Source organism: Camellia sinensis, chromosome 6 (genome assembly GCF_055761805.1).
Source record: "Camellia sinensis isolate YWXY chromosome 6, ASM5576180v1, whole genome shotgun sequence".
NCBI lineage: Eukaryota > Viridiplantae > Streptophyta > Magnoliopsida > Ericales > Theaceae > Camellia > Camellia sinensis.
In genome coordinates this window covers 204,383,464-204,402,185 of record NC_138966.1, presented here as the reverse complement: position 1 = coordinate 204,402,185, position 18,722 = coordinate 204,383,464, and the positions used below count along the sequence as shown (strand labels likewise).

Sequence of the window (18,722 nt, the reverse complement as noted above, 5' to 3'; positions counted from 1 at the left end):
AATTATTTTTTGAGTAAACTATATTGATTTCTTTTAAGATTTTTTTATTTTTTTTTAAATATAACTAATATCGCAGTTTTAGTATAATTAAATTAAATTTTCTTAAGATTTTAATTGACACAACACTTTTTTCATGAATAATTCATTAGCGACAACACTTTTACACAGAAATTTATTTTTCTTTGTTTATTCTTATGCATTCACATTATTATTTACATTAGTTTTAATTTCTTTAATTTTTACTAAAATAGAGGTTAGTGTTATGCCAAAACTAGGGAGACATTTTATGGGAGGTTAGTGTCATATTTCACTAAACTTTATGAGAGGTCAATGTAATTTATTCATTATTTTTTTTCAAGAAAAATGAGATTTTATTTTTTTCTTTTGAATTGTTCATTTAAATACAGTTTTATTTATTTATTTGTCATTTTGTTCTTCAAAGCAAGGTCTTAAAAAAGTTACTTTTACTACAACATCCCCATTGCTTCTAACCGTACGATGATTCAGCCCCAAAAACCAACGATCCAGATCAAACACCACCTTGTTTGAGGTCCCACGTGACCGTACCTAATCAAAACCTTCCTCCGCCTCCACTGTCCTGTTCTCCCGCATAAGACGCCCCCGTCTCTCTCTCTCTCTCTCTCTCTCTCTCTCATGCATTCTCATTTTCTCTCTCTTTACAGGATTTTCACGTTCTCTCTTCAACTTTCTCGGCAATTTGCTTTCATTTTCTCTCTTTTTCCGATCTTTTTCTCTGGCTATCTCCATAGTTTCCGTGTCCCTAAACATCGCTAATTGCTGAAGAACTCGAAAACAGAGATCAACTCCGAACCATCTGTTTGAATTCAATCATTTTGCCCATTTTTTGAAAACTGTTGGTTGATTTCGACAATGCCTTGTTTCATTTCCCTTGGAAATGCATTTGTGAGTATTTTTATTACGTTTTGCATCGAAGTTACCTTCTGTTTTGCTGAGAAAAAATAAAAAAATGAAAAGAAAAATTTTAGTAAATCTTATTTTTACTTTACTCTATTATTTTGTCCTCTGATGCTATTTTAGTTTGTTTACAGAAAGAAAAAAAAAAAAAAATTGCAATATCTCGTAAATTCTGTTACATTAGTTATTTTCCATGCATTTTCCGAGAATCCAAACAGAACATTTTTGCGTATTTTAGTTTGCATGCAGAAAATATTTCAATATTAGTACCTAAATTCTTTTACATTAGTGTTATTTTCCGTACATTTTCCGAGAAACCAAACAAAGCATTTTTGCAATTACGCTTTGTGAAGAAATGATCTTATTTTTTGCTCAATTGTTTTCAGAATCGTAGTTATTTAATATTGTTTGATGCAGAGTTGGGGGCTTTCTAATGTGGATTCTACAATCTGGAGGGAATTTTTTGGGGCTGAGAATGAAAAGTAGGTCAGATTATAGTTAATTGCTTTGTGTGGTGGATTTAGAAAGTTGTTACAATGGCTTTCGAATTGAGTTCAGTATTGTCAAGGTTGGGGATGGTATCAACTTCGAACCATGCTTCGGTTGTGTCAATGAATTTATTTGTGGCGCTTCTTTGCGCGTGTATTGTGATCGGTCATTTGCTCGAGGAGAGCCGATGGATGAATGAGTCCACCACTGCCCTTGTCCTTGTGAGTCTTTATCCTCGTTATCCTCCTTTTCATTGTTAAGAACAAAAACTATCGCGAAAACAAAAGAAATCATATTTTGAATCCAATTATCCAACCTTGAATGTTGCTTGGTGTTTGAATTTTAGGATTTTTTTTGGCTGCATCTAATTACTTGTGCTATTTTCTAAGCTTACTTTCATATTAGTGAACTTTTATAACTTTGAGTCAAAATATGTTATTAGACTATCCTAAAAATTGTTTTTAAAAAAATATTGAAAAAAGTTCATAAAGGATTTTTTTTTGGGATAAAGTTTGGGTTATTTTTGTGTTTAGTGAATTTTTTTTGAAATCTTTTAAATTTTTCAGTCAATCTAGTTTAGACAAACTTAAAAAGTGAAATATTTTGACATAATTTTTAAAAAGTTGAAAATATAAGCCTCAGGGCCGACCCTGAGATTTAGGGAGTCCAAGACAAACTTTGGAAATAGGATCCCTCTTACATTGAAAAAAAAAAGTTCATAAATAAAAGGATAAGTTACAATAACTTTTTTATTTTTTTTGTAGCCACAAAAAAATTACTTGCACGTATAATTATTAAAATTATAAACAAAAATTTACTTTCATATATTAAGATAGGAAGTAATCATTACAAATACTCAAAAAAAAAAAAAAAATATCCGGTCTTGTTGCTTTATAGTTTAGCAATATCCAGTTTATAATTAAATCACGATCAGTTCAATTTGGTCTATAGTAGTTGAGCTTTTTTTTATATATATATTTAAAATACAAAATTATATTTGAGGGCCTTTATTTTCAGCCTAAATTTGGGGCCCAAGGCGCAGGCCTCTTTTGCCTGCCCTCGGGCCGGGCCTGATATAAGCCCAAAAGAAAAAGAAAAAAAAATAGAGTTTATGAGGTCATTGAATAATAAAAAATTCAAGAAATGGGAATTAAATGGTGTTGTAACTTATTGTATAGCTAAAAAAAGGAATTATATGTGAAGCTAAATTCTTGATTATATCTATCAGCATTCATACGTTCGTCCTTTCAAAATATTCAATAATGTAACTTGTAATGTGGTTGGTGACAGGGTCTGTGTACCGGGTCTGTGATTTTGCTTACAAGTGGGGGAAGAAGCTCGCATGTTTTAGTCTTCAGTGAAGATCTTTTCTTCATATATCTTCTTCCACCTATTATATTCAATGCCGGGTAAATTGTGTTCCTTTCAAACTTTGCTGTTTACTGAGATCTTTGTAATAGTTTATATACCTGTAACCTGATTATAGATTATTGAGTGTGCTTCTCATTATGCTTGTAAGTTGTACCTCGTTAGAAGTGTGTTTCTACTTCTGGTTTTGTGGCTGTCATTGATTTAAATTTCTCACTCACATTGCTTCTTTTGTCATTTACAGGTGTTATGTTTACCATTACATTGGCTTAAAAGAGTTTCATTTTTTATTTTTTTTGGTGTTTTATTACATCTTATCCAGTAATATTCTGTTTTTTAGATCATAATTAATTTAATTTTTTTTATTATACAAAATATTCTATTTGAGGTGTGATAATTGATATACTGCTTTCACATATAATTTCCTATAAAAGTTCTTGACTAAGCTTTTATTGTTATTCCATTTAATCCAAGTATATGATTAATAAATGTGGTGCATCTTTTTGTGTAACCAAGCACAATGTTGATGGTATTGTGGCACCCAGGTTTTTTAGACTCTTATTATTGACTCAAAATATATGTCGGCATTCAGCCTACTAAGAAAACTACATTTTCTCCCTCTTGAGCAGATCACTGTCTAAGAGTTAAATTGTTGACTGTTTCTATTTATGCAATGATTTTAATATGCCATTTGTTACTGGTTGTCTAACATTTCTAATGATGTCCTGATGATGATCACATATTATCAATTATCCAAAAAATTTCTTCACCAATCTTTTAAGCATGATTTTTAATGATTGTGTTATGTACCAGGTTTCAGGTGAAAAAGAAGCAATTTTTCCGTAACTTCATCACTATTACACTGTTTGGTGCTGTTGGTACAATTATTTCCTGGGTCGTTATATCAGTAGGTATACCTTAAAACCTTATGTATGCTGTAAAATGTTTCCTCAACAGTATGAAATCTCATTTAATTTTCTCTTGTTATGTTTCCAAGGCTGGAACCTTCCCTATGTTGGTAAAGTTTACCTGAAGAAGCAATGATTTTTTTTAGTTTGTTTACATTCTTTTATACTATATTCTGTTTTGTGTGCAACTTGGATGATTTCCATTCCTGGGTGTCGACATGCATTAGGAACGTATATTTTCTCTTCTGGTGGGTTATTCTCAAATGACCACCTTTTCATTCCATTCATTTTTCCATCTGAATGCAAAAGAAATAGCAAAAATTATAAATGACGTGAGATTATTTTTCTTCTAAAAGCTTACGCTTTCAGGACAATTTGTCATCTAACATGGTTTTTGAGTCCAACAGGCTGTTGGTTCAAGTCTCACAAGTCACAATTGTGTTTGTTCCCACATTCCCCATTATATTTGTTATTGTGCGCCCTATATTGAGAGGGATTGTCAAGTATGACACATGTAATGGGGACCATTTTGTACTTTCATATACATGGTGGTGTTATATAAATATGAGAAATTCTTTTTGTCACAGATTTTTGGTCAGTGCGTTGTACCACCTCCTACGTGAATACTCATAATTGGTTTTTTGTTTGCAAATAATCAATAAGGAAATAATGAAGGCATTGCCATATCCCTAATGACATAAAACAGTAAGAAAAACAAGTGAGATATAACAGTCCTCTATAAATATAAGAGTAGGCTTTCTAAAGGCTGACTCATATGCTTTCCCTCTTGTTTCTTATCTCTTGTCACTCTTTCACAATGTACGTAGCCAGATATTTGGCAAGACATATGGAAGACAGTAGTCACTAACATAGTTCTTGTTTTGAGGACGGAAAAGGGTAGGTTTGATCTCCTGAGCTTGTTTACCTTGTTCTGAATTTACTGCTTTTTGAGATTACTTGCAGTTGAATCTAATTAAATCTTTTTCCCTTGAATTTGTGGTGTATGTCTGAGTTTCCTGTTTGACTTGGTTGTACATAGCTGTAATCAAATGGGTAAATGATGACCTTCTGGGTTATCAGATGTCTATTGGTATCGATTACCAACCAATTAAATTGGTTTGTAGTGAATGGTCATCAGTCTGTTATCTGGTCATATTAGTGACTCTCTTGTGCTTGACTCAGGTGTCACACAGATCTTTAAAAGAATGGAGATTGGCTCCCTAGATATTGGTGATTACTTAGGTATCATCTTTTTCACTCACGTTTGCTTCGCTGTTGTTTTCTTACCTTTTTGGAAGCTGACCTGTTTTTGCTGCACTATTTCAGCAATCGGTGCAATATTTTCTGCAACAGACTCTGTTTGCACATTACAGGTAAAGAATATATCAAAGTTAAAGCAGTGTTTTGTATATTGAAGGTACCAAAGACTTAGAAAACTAAAATTATTTGATGGTGCAGGTGCTTAATCAGGATGAGACACCGCTACTCTACAGTCTGGTTTTTGGGGAAGGTGTCGTAAATGATGCTACATCAGTGGTGCTTTTCAATGCAATACAAAGCTTTGACGTTACAAATTTTGATCCCACAATTGCCCTTCAATTTCTTGGCAATTTCTCGTATTTATTTGTTGCAAGCACTTTGCTGGGAGTGCTAGTATGTCTCTCTCTCTCTCTCTCTCTCTTTTGTTACATGCAAATGATAGAGCAAGAATGTGTCTATGATATGACACATATTCCTTTTCCCTTGCAGACTGGGCTGCTTAGTGCCTATATCATCAAAAAGCTGTATTTTGGCAGGTATTTGTTGTTTTTACTATGATAGAATGATAGTAACTTCTGATTGTCACATATTGTGTATCGCATTATTAGGTATTAACCTACACAATTGGTTAAGAAAACTGGACTACCTGCCAGTTTAGAAAGCTCCCCTCTTCACGTATGGGGTCATATCTTGAGGACATAGGGGATTGTTTTCTGTCCTACCAGTTAATTGCTTCATGATCACTATTTAGTTTTTCCGTTCTGATGGATAATTATTATAGTTGCCGAAATATCACACTTTTTCTTTTTTCTTTTTCCTTTTTTTTTTATAAAATATATATATATATATATATTGACACTTTTTTTGCAATTTTTTCCCCAAATGTTTTAGTTACAGAAATCTACCTAGATAATTATCCATAGAAGACTTAAAAGTTTAGATGAGGGAGAATATAAAACTCTGTACATGCCCTAAATCTTCATCATTGATTCTTCACCAGATATACTATATGCAGATCACACAAGTAGCCATTAGATCATCACTAGAACAAATCAAAAAAATTGTAACACTGAAATTTTGTTGAACTATTGTGTTTGCCTTGATTACGTTTGGTTTTTCATTATTTATATGAATCATAAAAAAATATTTGTTGGGAAGAATATGAATGTAATATACTAATATGGCATTATGTTGAATCTGACAAAACCAGGCACTCAACCGATCGTGAGGTAGCTCTTATGATTCTCATGGCTTATCTTTCATATATGATGGCCGAAGTAAGATTCTACTTAATACCATTGTAATTTTCCCTTGAGGCCCTTCTTTTCTTTTGCCTTATGTTCTTCACAATTTTTGTTGCAGCTATTCTATTTGAGCGGGATTCTAACTTTATTTTTCTGTGGGATTGTTATGTCCCATTACACCTGGCACAACGTGACAGAGAGTTCAAGGATCACAACAAAGTACATTCCTCTTAAAATATCATCTCAAGCCATCGGAACGTATTTTGATCATATTATTGTTCTCAATGCTCTATTAACTAATGCTTTAGTTCTTTCTACAAATCATTTCAGGCATGCTTTTGCGACTTTGTCTTTTGTTGCTGAGATTTTTATTTTTCTTTATGTTGGAATGGATGCTTTGGACATTGAGAAGTGGAGGTTTGTTAATGACAGGTATGTCAAATATACATCTAGAAGAGAAGCCCGATTCTGTAGATTGTTTAATGATGAATTTGATTTATTATTTACTAAAATTTAGAATTTCATCCATTTGGAGGATTATTTTATTACCCATGTCACCAATGATGAAGGTAGGGGAGCAGCAAGTGGGGTCATGGCCCGCCCTAAGTTTTTTTTTAAATTATTCTATCACCCCCTCTAATTTATAAGTACTTTTACAATGTACATATATAAAGGCTCCCTCTAAATTTTTTAAAATTCTTTTATTGACCTTAAATATTCTTATAATTTATATGACATGACCCTATACTATTTCACATATTACCTAATAGCATCAATTCTATTAATTTGTTATGTATATGTCATTTGTTATTTTTTTCGATAACAAAAATTATAGAGGTAGATTTGTTTATTTATATAAATTACATTATCAATAGAATGACTTAAAATGACAAGAGAAAGGCTTCTTCTTTCAAAATGACAATCTAATTATACACTAAGAACCTAATTATATCATATAGCCTAAAATTTGTATAAAATAATTGGGATAACTATTAAGAAATGACTGGCATGAATTTAATGATTTTTTTTACTAATAAAGCTTATGTAAGGAATTATAATTTTTAAAAAGAGAATTTATTTATTTTTTCATACACTTAACTCGGCTCCCTCCAAGCAGAACTTTTGTGTTCGTCTGTGGATGTTGTTAGTGTTCACTGTTCTCACATGTGGGTTTACTTGTGTTTTTCACAGTCCTGGAATATCAGTTGCAGTGAGTTCAATCCTGCTAGGCCTAATTTTGGCTGGAAGAGCAGCTTTTGTGTTTCCACTATCCTTCTTATCTAATCTAGCCAAGAAAAATCCAAATGAAAAAATTGAGTTCAAGTAGCAAGTACGCGTCTTCTTATTAAAGCTTTATCTTATTTTTTAATTGCTTGTTAATTTGTTATCCTAAGAATAATTTTTGTTTTTTCAGGTTACAATATGGTGGGCCGGTCTTATGAGGGGAGCAGTGTCTATGGCACTTGCTTATAATAAGGTAAAGATGAGGACAATATTCATACAAATACAACGATGTTGTCTGGTTGTGTTTTCATTTTCTCAATTTTTTGTGTTTTGATTTTATTGTGTTTTCAGAAACAAAGACAATGGAAAGTGGTGTTTTTTGACGTAGTCTGGTTGTTGGTGGCCACCAGCAACCACCTTTAGCCACCACTTCCTGTCGGCTAGCATCTCTAGCCATCACCTTTGCCCATCAACCACAACCTCTGACCACCCCTCACTTGTTTTCAAATATGTTTTGAATCATGTGTACCCAACATTTCTCCCCCTCCCCCCCACCCCCACCCCCACAAACATAAATATGTTTAATGTTTTTTTGTAAGCAAAAAAACAATAAATTGTAAACATTAGGAAACAGGACCTAAAAGTTGGGTTGCTTTAGAAAATTTCCCAAATAAAAAATAGAGAACAGAAAATGAAAACACAACAAAACTTTTTTTTTTTTTTTTTTTGGAAGGAAGGAATTACCATTAACTTTGGTATAATGTGTAGTTCACTAGCTTGGGTCATACTCACTTGCGAGGAAATGCAATTATGATAACAAGCACCATCACCGTCGTTCTTTTTAGCACGGTGGTAAGCTTTTTCACCTCTGCCCATGACAATCTTCTTTTAAATTTTCCTTTTTCCTTCTGTTACGAAAGTTATATAACGGTTCCCTGGTTTGTTTAGGTTTTTGGTTTATTGACCAAACCTCTTGTAAGGTTATTGCTGCCCCCAAAACGGTTGTGCAGCACCGTATCATCAGATCTCGGAACTCCAAAGTCATCCACAATGCCACTTCTCGAAGGCAGACAAGATTCCGAAGTTGATCTGGACGGCACTGGTATCCCCCGCCCAAACAGCCTACGGTTATTTTTAAGCACCCCAACTCACACCATCCACCGTCTCTGGCGTAAGTTTGATGATACGTTCATGCCTCCCGTGTTTGGTGGGCGGGGTTTCGTTCCCTACGTGCCCTGTTCACCGACGGAACGGAATGAACCAGGTGCTGACCAATGAAAATGAGAGGGGAAGGGAAGACAGTATGTTCAATACAAAACGAGATTTATTAGCAACATGAGACTGGAGTCCACACGTCATCATGATGTGGGCTCGACTCCCACTGTGAGTAGGAAAATGCAGTAGAACAAAATGGTGTATGTAATATTATTCGTATATAATATATTAGCCCGGCATGGGATGTTTTGTTCTGCCGCGATTATCATCTGCTGTGTATATCTGCAGCTTGAAGTCTCTCACACAGTAGGAATTGCAAACATTTTCTTTTCTGTTTTAGATTTAAGATGAAAAATCTTGCTTTTCTTTTTTTTTTTTCTTCTGTAAATGTATTTTTGGTATTGATTTTTGGTTTCTGCTGTAGGGTTTTGTGTATCAAAATCGAGAATTTTTCCGTAATGGAATGACAATTTAACAGCATATATATTGATTACAACAGTGGATGATGCGTTAGGGGGACTCTTGAAATTTGAAAGATAACCTTAAATTCCTAAATAATTTGTACTATTTTCTATTGGATTCATGATTTTTTTTTCTTTTTTTTTCTTTTTGGTATATAGTCCACTCCAAAAAGAAAAGAAAAAAAACCCAATATATTATTTCTCGTCATTATTTTTTTTTTGTTCTTTCTAAATTTGGTCTTTTTTGGGCTTTCTTGTTTGAAAATATTTGGCTGTGTTTGGTACAGCGTTCCAATTACAATTCCACCGCTCTTCACGTGAACAAGGTGTTTGGATAAGGTTTTCAAAAATTAATTCCACCACATATTTCAAAATATATTTATATTTTACGTTTGGCAGAGCTCATTTCAAAACAAACTTTCAATGCAAAACTCTCACATTTTCATACAGTTTTTGAATATTTTGAGTCTATGGGACATCCCCAAGACATCTCCCAAGACATCCCCCAGATGTCCAGCCGGTTGAGCACTACAGTGGTTTTTTTTTTTTTTTTGTAACTCTTTCATACATACATACATGTGTTTGTGCTATTGTAGACTAATTTTCTATTGAAAGCGAATAAAAAAATTTGAATAAAATTGAATTGTGTGTGGTAAACTGTGTAGATGCTAACAAAATAATATTCTAATTTTTGTTTGACTCTCACATACATAATACCTGATAAATTATTTGGCCATTTATTTGAAAATAACAATACAATAATAGCAAATAATTTGTGACAGTAATTATTAAAAATATTTTAACTGAAAAATATTTTTAAAAAATTCGAACCAAATATACAATCAAAAGTTATTTTAAATCAGTAATTGAATATTTATTTTGAAAAAAAAATTATTGCCTTACTAATATTTTCAATTAAAAAAATTGTCTAATGTTATTTTCTGTTAATAATTAATTTTTTTAATTGAATTTTAAAAAGAGTTTGCTTATTTATCAGAATTTTCAATAGAGTTTTGAGTAGTATTTTTGGTTACGAGTTATAACAAATTGAATTAAGTTTTGAAAACTCTTTCCAAAACTCATAACCAAACAAATTTTCTTATTTCACATGTCACATCAAACATTAAAAACTCAATTCAACACTCAACCAAAACTCAATTTAAAACTCTTTTCAAAACTCATAACCAAACAAATTTTCTACACTCAAATCATAATTTCAAAACTCACAAACTCAAAATACAAATCTATTCTCAAATCATATTTAGAAAATTCTACCAAACGCTACCTAAGTTGCCTAAGGGATGCTGGTAAGTTGTGGAGAGAATGTTGCATTTTTTTTGGGGTTTTATTATGCTTTATGATACAAAAAATATTATGAAATTAGGTTTTGCAGGTATGAGCTCCAGATGCAATATGGATCAATTGGCTGGGATGTAGGTGCGACTCTTGGATATGCACAGGTTGCACGGAATAAGCGAGCGATTGCTTCCATTGGTGATGGTAGCTTCCAGGTAATTATGCATACATTTCAATCTTCAGTGTATATAATATAGTCTTGATTTTTATAAATTCTCCTAATCTTATGAATACTGTATTGGATATACTTCCTACGTTGATATTTGTATATCTTCATCATATGTCACATAGCATGCACAATATGAAGGATTATAAACTTAAGGGATTGCAGTAATGGGATTCACTGTTCTGAATTTGTCCTTGTTAACACTTATTTTGGTGAATGCTTGGCGGGTGACAGCACAAGATGTGTCAACAATGCTGAGATGTAAACAGAGGACCATCATCTTCATTTAGTGACGAATTTTATTTTCTTCACTAGTTTTCGTCACCATAGGTTACTTTTGTTGTAGTGTGTCTCGAAAGAGCTAATTTCGTCACTATAGATATTTGTGACGAAATATTTTCGTCACAAGTTTCGTCATTGAATGTTTGTCACTAAAAACCATCGTGACGAAAAATAATTTCGTCACCAATGAAATTAGTTCAGTGACGAAATTTTTTGTCACCAATAAAACAAGATTTTGTCGCCAAAAATTCTCATTTTCGTCACCAAATAATTATTCAGTACCATATTTATAATTTTAGTTGACGAATAAATTTGTCACAAATGTTGATCATTGATGAGGAAATAATTTCGTCACGGTAAGATGTAAAGGTGACGAAATTTTTCGTCTCCAAAAGTCATACATGGGTGATGAAATATATTTCCTCTCAAATATATTTATATATATGAGGAAATACATTTCGTCACCAAACAACAAAATCAATGAAAACTTTCATATATGCGCTGCAATAAATTTTGTCACAAAAAATGTTTATTAATGACGAATAATCACTTTGTCATAATAACAAATACAAATGACGAAACAAATTCGTCACTAAACCTGTTCCATATTTTATATTTTAATTTCAATTATTATTTCACAAATATCCCTGCTCATATCCCAATAGCCTTTTAATTGTACTAAGAAATCCATTAGCTATTATACATCACTCCACAAAAAAATTCAGTAAACAATTTATATTATAAATCAAAATATATCCATCAAACAACTTTAATAATATAAACCATTAAGTGTAACAAAAAAACCATCAAAGCAAATCCCAAAATGAACTAACGTGGAATCCACAAAAAAAAATCAACACTCAATCTTGATTTGCAACTACAACTAAGTATTCGTTCAGGAAACAAAATTCAACAGTTGATCTTCATTTGCAAGTAAACTTTCGAACGTCATTAAAAACCAATCTGCAAAGAAAATAAACAAAGAAAACATTAATATATTATCAATTACATCTAAACTCATATATAAATAATTTTATTTTATAAACCAATTTAGTAGAAATGCATCTAACAAACCAAAACTTCAAAGAGTTGAGGTGATCCTTGATGATAAAGCAACACGGATAACATAAGATGCCAAAAGATTGCAGAAATACTATATATCACTATCACTAATGGCAGAATATATATATATATATATATATATATAATAGCTCCAAAATATAACGTAGCATTGAGGTACATTTGATTCACGACAATGGGCCGATGACTTCTTCAATAAGGTAAATTTGATCAGTGGAATTCAACACAAGAACCTTGTAAGACCTTTGGGTTGTACCATTGAAGCCCCTCAATGCCTTCTTGTTTATGAATTTGTACCCAACAAAAGCCTTGATCAAATCGTCTTTGGTAAGGAATCATTGTGATTTTTTATTTTTTATTTATAAACATGCTCATGATTTTTTTGACTCTTTAGTTTTAGAGTGCTATCCTAGCATTATCACATAATAAAGCCAATATATATATATATATATATATATTTATGACCGATGTCCGGATTAGTTTACACGCACCTCAAATTAATAGCCGGAAGACAGTTGTCATCTCCATTTAAAAATTGATAATTATTCCAAGACATGAACATGTAGAAAAAAAATTGCTCCATTTCTTAAACCACATAAAACAATTTGTCCCTGTAACAAGAGATGAGTTTGTTACATTGAAATCATATAGTGATAGTCAGTTTACCACAGACAAAGGTCATGTAATGATAATAGATAAACAATTATCAAATAAAAAATGTAATGATAATATATAAAAGTATAGTAATGCCATTTATAAATCTTGAGATGAGGTCAATATCTACCAAGGAAAAAGTTTGACTTGATTATGCAAAGCTTGTTAACTGTTGATGTGCAAATTCTGAATTACATATTAGTGCCACATGGAACCTAATGGAAATAAGATTTTAGTCAAGTAAGTTTTATGTCAAGTTTTCTTTAAGTTAATGTGTTGCAAAGTTTGCTGACAGCCGACAGGGTTGTCATTTGTTAAGTTCATCAGGACCTGCCACAAGGAGGATAGTTTAAGTGTTGACAATCATCACAACCACGTCAAACAGATTCTCAATAAAACACATTTTTAGCCACTCCATTGCAGATGCTCTCATCTTTTCTCCAACTTCTATATTTCAATATTCTATTTGACATAAGTAAAACCAATAATATAAAAAATATTAGGAACTGATGGGCAACTTAGTTGAGTCGGTCATTACAAATATAGTTATATTTCCACTGGCTGCCATTTTAAAATTTTACTCCTTTGGGCAATATATTAGAATCTTTTAATATCACCACAAATCCAGATGAAAATTCCTCAAAGCAAACTTCTTGAATCATTCATGAGAAGCCAAATTACAGAGTAATTATCAACATAGTGGTTTGCAAGGGGGATAACACTTACTTCCAGATCAACTGATGTTCTGCTTTATCTACTGATGCATACACAACCTCAGCATCACCAGGTCACCGCCCAGCAAACATCAGGGGAATTATCTGGAACAAACACAAAAAGAAAATTATGGCTCTTGTCCACACAAACGAGAATATATCAATGTTTAATAACAAAAATGCCAGTTTTCCTTTTTTTCAATGTCCATTTATGATGCCTAGAGTAACCTTTTGTTTATCTTGTTTTCCTCTCTCTTCCTGATGAAGACCCAATACTGGGTGGTACATTGACCTTGGACTCGGGGTGACCTTTGGGAGGAATCACTTGATGTACATTTAAAATTACATTCACACATCATATACGATTCTGTTGTTATCCACTGAATTCGAAAATGTAACAGAGGAATAAATGGTCTATGAACCAAAGCCTTGTTTGGTTTAGATTTCACCAGACTTCACATCTGCTCTTAAAAGTCTGGGATATGAAAATAATAGCCCCAGAATCTAAGACTTTGCAAAGTTTAATTCAAGGAACTATTGAGAGGAACTCCAATTCAATCTCCAAGCACTTGCTTACTCAGGAATCAGTAGAACAATTTAAATATATATATTGAAAAAACTCACATCAAATGAAAAGGAGAACTAGGATATAGAATATAGATTATGTCCAACATAAGAAGTTAGATCATTTTTTAAGATTTGGCACATTGGGAAAATTTAACACACAGGTTCAACAATTCAGTACCTTTCCAGATGCATTTTCGAATGTTGTTACCATTTCCAAAACTGATGTTCCTTTTCCAGTTCCAAGGTTGTAAACTTCACAACCTGCAGTGACATCAATAATGAAGCAAATATAATGATACCTAGCCACATCATTCAAGAATTTTCATGCCAGCTTTTACATTCATGTAACACTAAACAACTTTTAGACTTAACCAACATTACACTTGTGCACACACATAAGTGTGCAACATGCATAGAAAAGCATAATTGAGGCATAGATAAAGTTTCAGGGGTGCCCTAGCCCCCAATATATATTTAAAAAAAATTAAAATAGCCATTCTTGAGTTAGCATTGATCTCAATATTCTTACACTGCTTGGTCACTTGAAGTCTAATAACTAGTTTACCAAAAAAAAAAAAAAATTCTAATAACTCAATCAAGTCCATAGAACAGTAAATAATAGGGAAAATCTACATCTAAAAGAGTTCAAGGAATGGCGCTCATGCAAAAATGCATTAAAAAATAAATCTACTTTTAATCATATTGATTTTTTTTTTTATAGAGTAGATGACATAAACAGTTATTACTAAGAAGTTTAAAAGTATATAAAACCTTGTTGATCTTTCGCCATCTCAAATGTGTTCCAGTTAAAAAACACGAAGGGTCTTTATATCAACCAAAGCAATTCGTACTCTTGTGGTATTTGACAAAGACATGATTTCAAACACTAAGCACAACATATAAAAATTAAAGCCTACCTAGTAGATTAAATATAGGCTCCATAATTTGCCATATAGATTATCATGAATCTAGGAGAAATAACATATAGATAATCAGAAAGTGTAATGGTGCATATAATATACACAAAAATGCAAAAATTATAATTGTTCGGCACAATGGTACAAAAAAATTTGAACCAAGGAGCTCTCAATGATACAAACAACCAATAAGGCAAGTTAAAATAATTATACTAAGAACTCAATCTTTGCAAGACTGACAAAATGAAACACCAATTCCTGAGCAATGGAATGGTAAACAAGAAAAATAACAGAATAATGAATGCGACTTCAGGACTATAGAACTCATTAGCTTCTTTAATTCTTCCAATAATCACAACTTCTGCAACATGTTAAAATTACCTCTTCCAAAATATTGAAGTATCAAGCACTAAGCAATGCAAACCAAGTAAATCATGTCCAGATATTGGACTGTTGCTTGGTTCTTCTGAAAGCTCCCCAGAGCAAATGACTACCAAATGATAAAGATCTTTTGCCAAAGCCCTATGACAGAAAGGTACTTGATAATGAGTTACTTCAGAAAACTGACATGTGAAAAGCTTCTAAAAGCATCAACAAACTAAATATACTTAGTTTCATCTCATTTAACAACATATGTACGTATGCATTTATTTCTTACAGATATTATTTCCCCAAAAAATAAGATATCCATCAAAGATTTATGAACACACGTATACAAGAAAAATAACCACATAAAAGAAATCTGCAAACAACTTGGACCCATTTCATTCATGATTGCTACAATCATAAAAATCAAGATACATGAGTTAATGAAATGTAACAACTGTATTTCTAACAGGTTTCCATTCAATAAGCTGTCTTGCTTGACATATCTAATCGACTTATTTTCCAAATTTATTCCATATGCACTTGCATCTGTCAGAAATTTCCTCTAACTCTCAATAGATATTATGTAAGACCATTGACAACTTCATACAAGTTATATTGTTGTACAGGCGCAGATAAAATTTTATATTATTTTTTCTTAGGAAGAGAGAGACTAAAAACAAAAATAGTTAAACTTTTTTTTTGGAAAAAAAGAAGAAATTTATTTTAGGTCATAATCATTTATGATTGCATCAAACGTAGACCATTGAATATTAGCTTTTGAGCCTTTTCGAAAGAATTCCTCGTGATTTTTATTTTTGCTTGGCCTGTATAAGACTTTTGTTTGTAGTCCCATTCATGGGATTTGTCTCTACTTCAATATAGTTAGTATTCTTTCCAGGTGTCTTGGCTCAAGCAACAGAAATAACAATGAATCTAATTGGAAATGAAATTACCCATATTATACAGCATAGAACAATAAATGTATATATATATATATATATATATATTCATGAGGAAATAGAGACTAGCTCTCCATAATCATAAGCATCACATAATTAGATAAATATCAAGGATTTTAAAACCACCCAAATTAAGGATAAGCATACCTTGCAAATTGAAGCATTCAAAAGTCGACAAATGATGTGGTTGTCCACTGGTTGATTAGAGAGAGAAAACTAGTGTATATTCTGGCAAATAATACCAGGGTTGTAATCCACAAGGAGACTCATAAAAAGAATACCAAAAAGAATAGAGACTAATGAAGGGGATACAAATGAACCACATTTAGAGTTATTTCCTCTATGGTTCAATCCAGTAATTAACTTACAACTTTTCCAATGGGAAATATGCCAAATATACTAAATCTGCTCCCATCTTTGTCCCAACTGCATAAGATATTAAATCATTGATGTGAAGAATTTGATAGCTCCCGAAATGAATCTTCACTTTTATCCATGAAGCCAGTATCTCCAGGTACCACCCCAGGCATTTGAGGAACCCTTGGTGCAGAAGGAAAGAAACGAGAAGTGCGGTCTTCATAAGTTGAGATGTTGCCAGAGTTATCCTGACTCCCAATAGAGAAAGAGAGACTTCCATTCATATGAGGAAAGCAAAGAGAAACAAATAAAAGCCTTTAACATCAGTGAAATTAAACTGGACAAGCATATTAATGAATACTGATAAAATGTCAACCTAATTTTAATTAAATTAATTTTAAAACTTAGCAAATTACAGTTACAGTTGCAGTAAGATCATTTTTACTTAGAAAAAAAAAGAAAAAAAAAGAGGCTTTAGAGTGGTAGGTTTCAAGATCATCAGCCCTTTTTATTTCCTAATTGAATACGTTCAAGCCTTTACATTCAGCTAATATCTAATTCTAGCATCAAATGCTAAACAAATTGACAACCAGCCTCAATAATGCTGAAGCAGAGGACCATCAACCCAGCAACCTTTAATTCAAACCCTCATTCATATCAATTAATAAAGGTGAACCATCAATACCTCTGCCAGCTAACTATTATCGTTTATAACCAATAAGCGGATTGCTCTAGGACTAGTGATCATCACATTCAATTTAAGAGATTAAAAGTAAACCAAACAAATTAAGAGAACCCCAAATGTGAAAGTACCTCAGAAATCCAGAGAATGAAGCAAAAGGTGTTCGCGAAGAGGAGTGCCGGTTCAGAAACATGGGATCCAATGGATTTAGGAGGGAGGGAGAGAGAGAGAGGGAAAGAGAAGGTCAGAGGCTAATTCATCAAACCTCGTCGCAGGCACCCAGATTTCACAGCTGCCTTCTCTCGTCGTCGCAGACCCCATCAGTCCGCCGTCAACCTCCGTTCGCCATTGCCCTCTGATTTTGCTCAACCTTCACCGCTCTCTGTTTGATGGGTTAGGGTTCAAGACAATGAGAGAGTGGAAAAGAGGGGTAAACAGCGTTGATTGGTATTTCCTTTGTATGTATCAGAGAAATAATAAATAAATAAAATTAAACATAAAATAAAATTAGGTGGTAAATATTTCCCTCAAAATTTTTTGATCACAGTTATTTAGAAGTTGTGATTAAAAAAATTACATATAATCACACTTATTTAGAAGGTGAGATTAAAAATATATATATATATATATAATTGCACTTAATTAAAAAATATCATAAAAAATAAATATTATCACACTTAATCAAATTAAGTGTGATTAAAATATCAATCTAATTTTTTTTATCACACTTCTAATAAAAGTGAGATATTTTCATTTTGTTAAAGTGTAATCTTTAACTGTTTTTGTCGTAGTGATTCCTCATTAATAATTTTTTAATTGTCGAAAAAAAAAAATTCTCACCAAAACTTTCAAAATTTTTGGTGAGGAAACTTATTTTTTTTCTCACCTAAAAGTAAGTATTTATTGACAGAAATAAATTTCGTCACCTATTATTTTTCTTTTTTTATTATACGTGACAGTATTTATAATTCCTCATGGATTATTCTTATTTAGTGACGAAATTTGTTTTCTTCACTAATTTTCGTCACCATACCAAAACAGAGAATAAGAGAAAGTGACACCAGAAAAAGAGCAAAGAGAAACCATGTACCAAATCATCGAGCGAAGAAGATGTGACGGTTACCGGCAAGGCTACTACTGGCGGTGGCGATCGGCAAGACTAATAGAGGCAACGATGGCAATCGGCGTAGTGGAGGAGCAAGAGGTAAGAAAAATTAATACCCTATTTTGAGAGAGAGAGAGAGAGAGAGAGAGAGAGAGAGATGATAAACAGAAAAAGGGTAAAAAAAATTAATACCCTTTTTTTTTATTGCTGCTCAATATATCAAAAAAATTTCACCAAAATTGGTGACAATATTATTTCCTCACCAAAAGATATCAGAAATATTAAAATGTTTTGGTGACGAAAATATATTAATCACAAATAATTTTATAATTAGTGACAAATTTTTTTGTCACCAAAAGTCTCAAAATTTTGGCGCCACCCAAAAAAAATAGCGGGAAAATTTTTGGTGA

The 18,722-nt window shown here is 32.3% G+C and overlaps 1 protein-coding gene and 1 long non-coding RNA gene across 2 annotated transcripts; one reads left to right on the top strand and one right to left on the bottom strand.

Moving 5' to 3' along the window:
* The first annotated feature begins 622 nt into the window (after positions 1-622).
* LOC114278795 (sodium/hydrogen exchanger 1) lies at positions 623-8,912 on the top strand. The gene is given in 15 exon segments (XM_028220929.2): positions 623-924; positions 1,354-1,646; positions 2,716-2,834; positions 3,607-3,704; positions 4,884-4,943; positions 5,028-5,074; positions 5,160-5,354; positions 5,451-5,497; positions 6,172-6,238; positions 6,324-6,424; positions 6,536-6,637; positions 7,397-7,535; positions 7,620-7,682; positions 8,198-8,281; positions 8,378-8,912. Coding segments are annotated over 14 exon segments (1,626 nt in total). The 5' UTR covers positions 623-924; positions 1,354-1,472; the 3' UTR covers positions 8,708-8,912.
* Positions 8,913-13,544: 4,632 nt separating this feature from the next.
* Positions 13,545-17,615, bottom strand: LOC145793164 (uncharacterized). The gene is made up of 3 exons (XR_014333824.1): positions 16,316-17,615; positions 15,222-15,362; positions 13,545-14,184 (listed from the first exon to the last, which is right to left on the bottom strand). It is a non-coding gene; the product is annotated as an uncharacterized LOC145793164 (long non-coding RNA).
* Between the last annotated feature and the right edge of the window lie 1,107 nt (positions 17,616-18,722).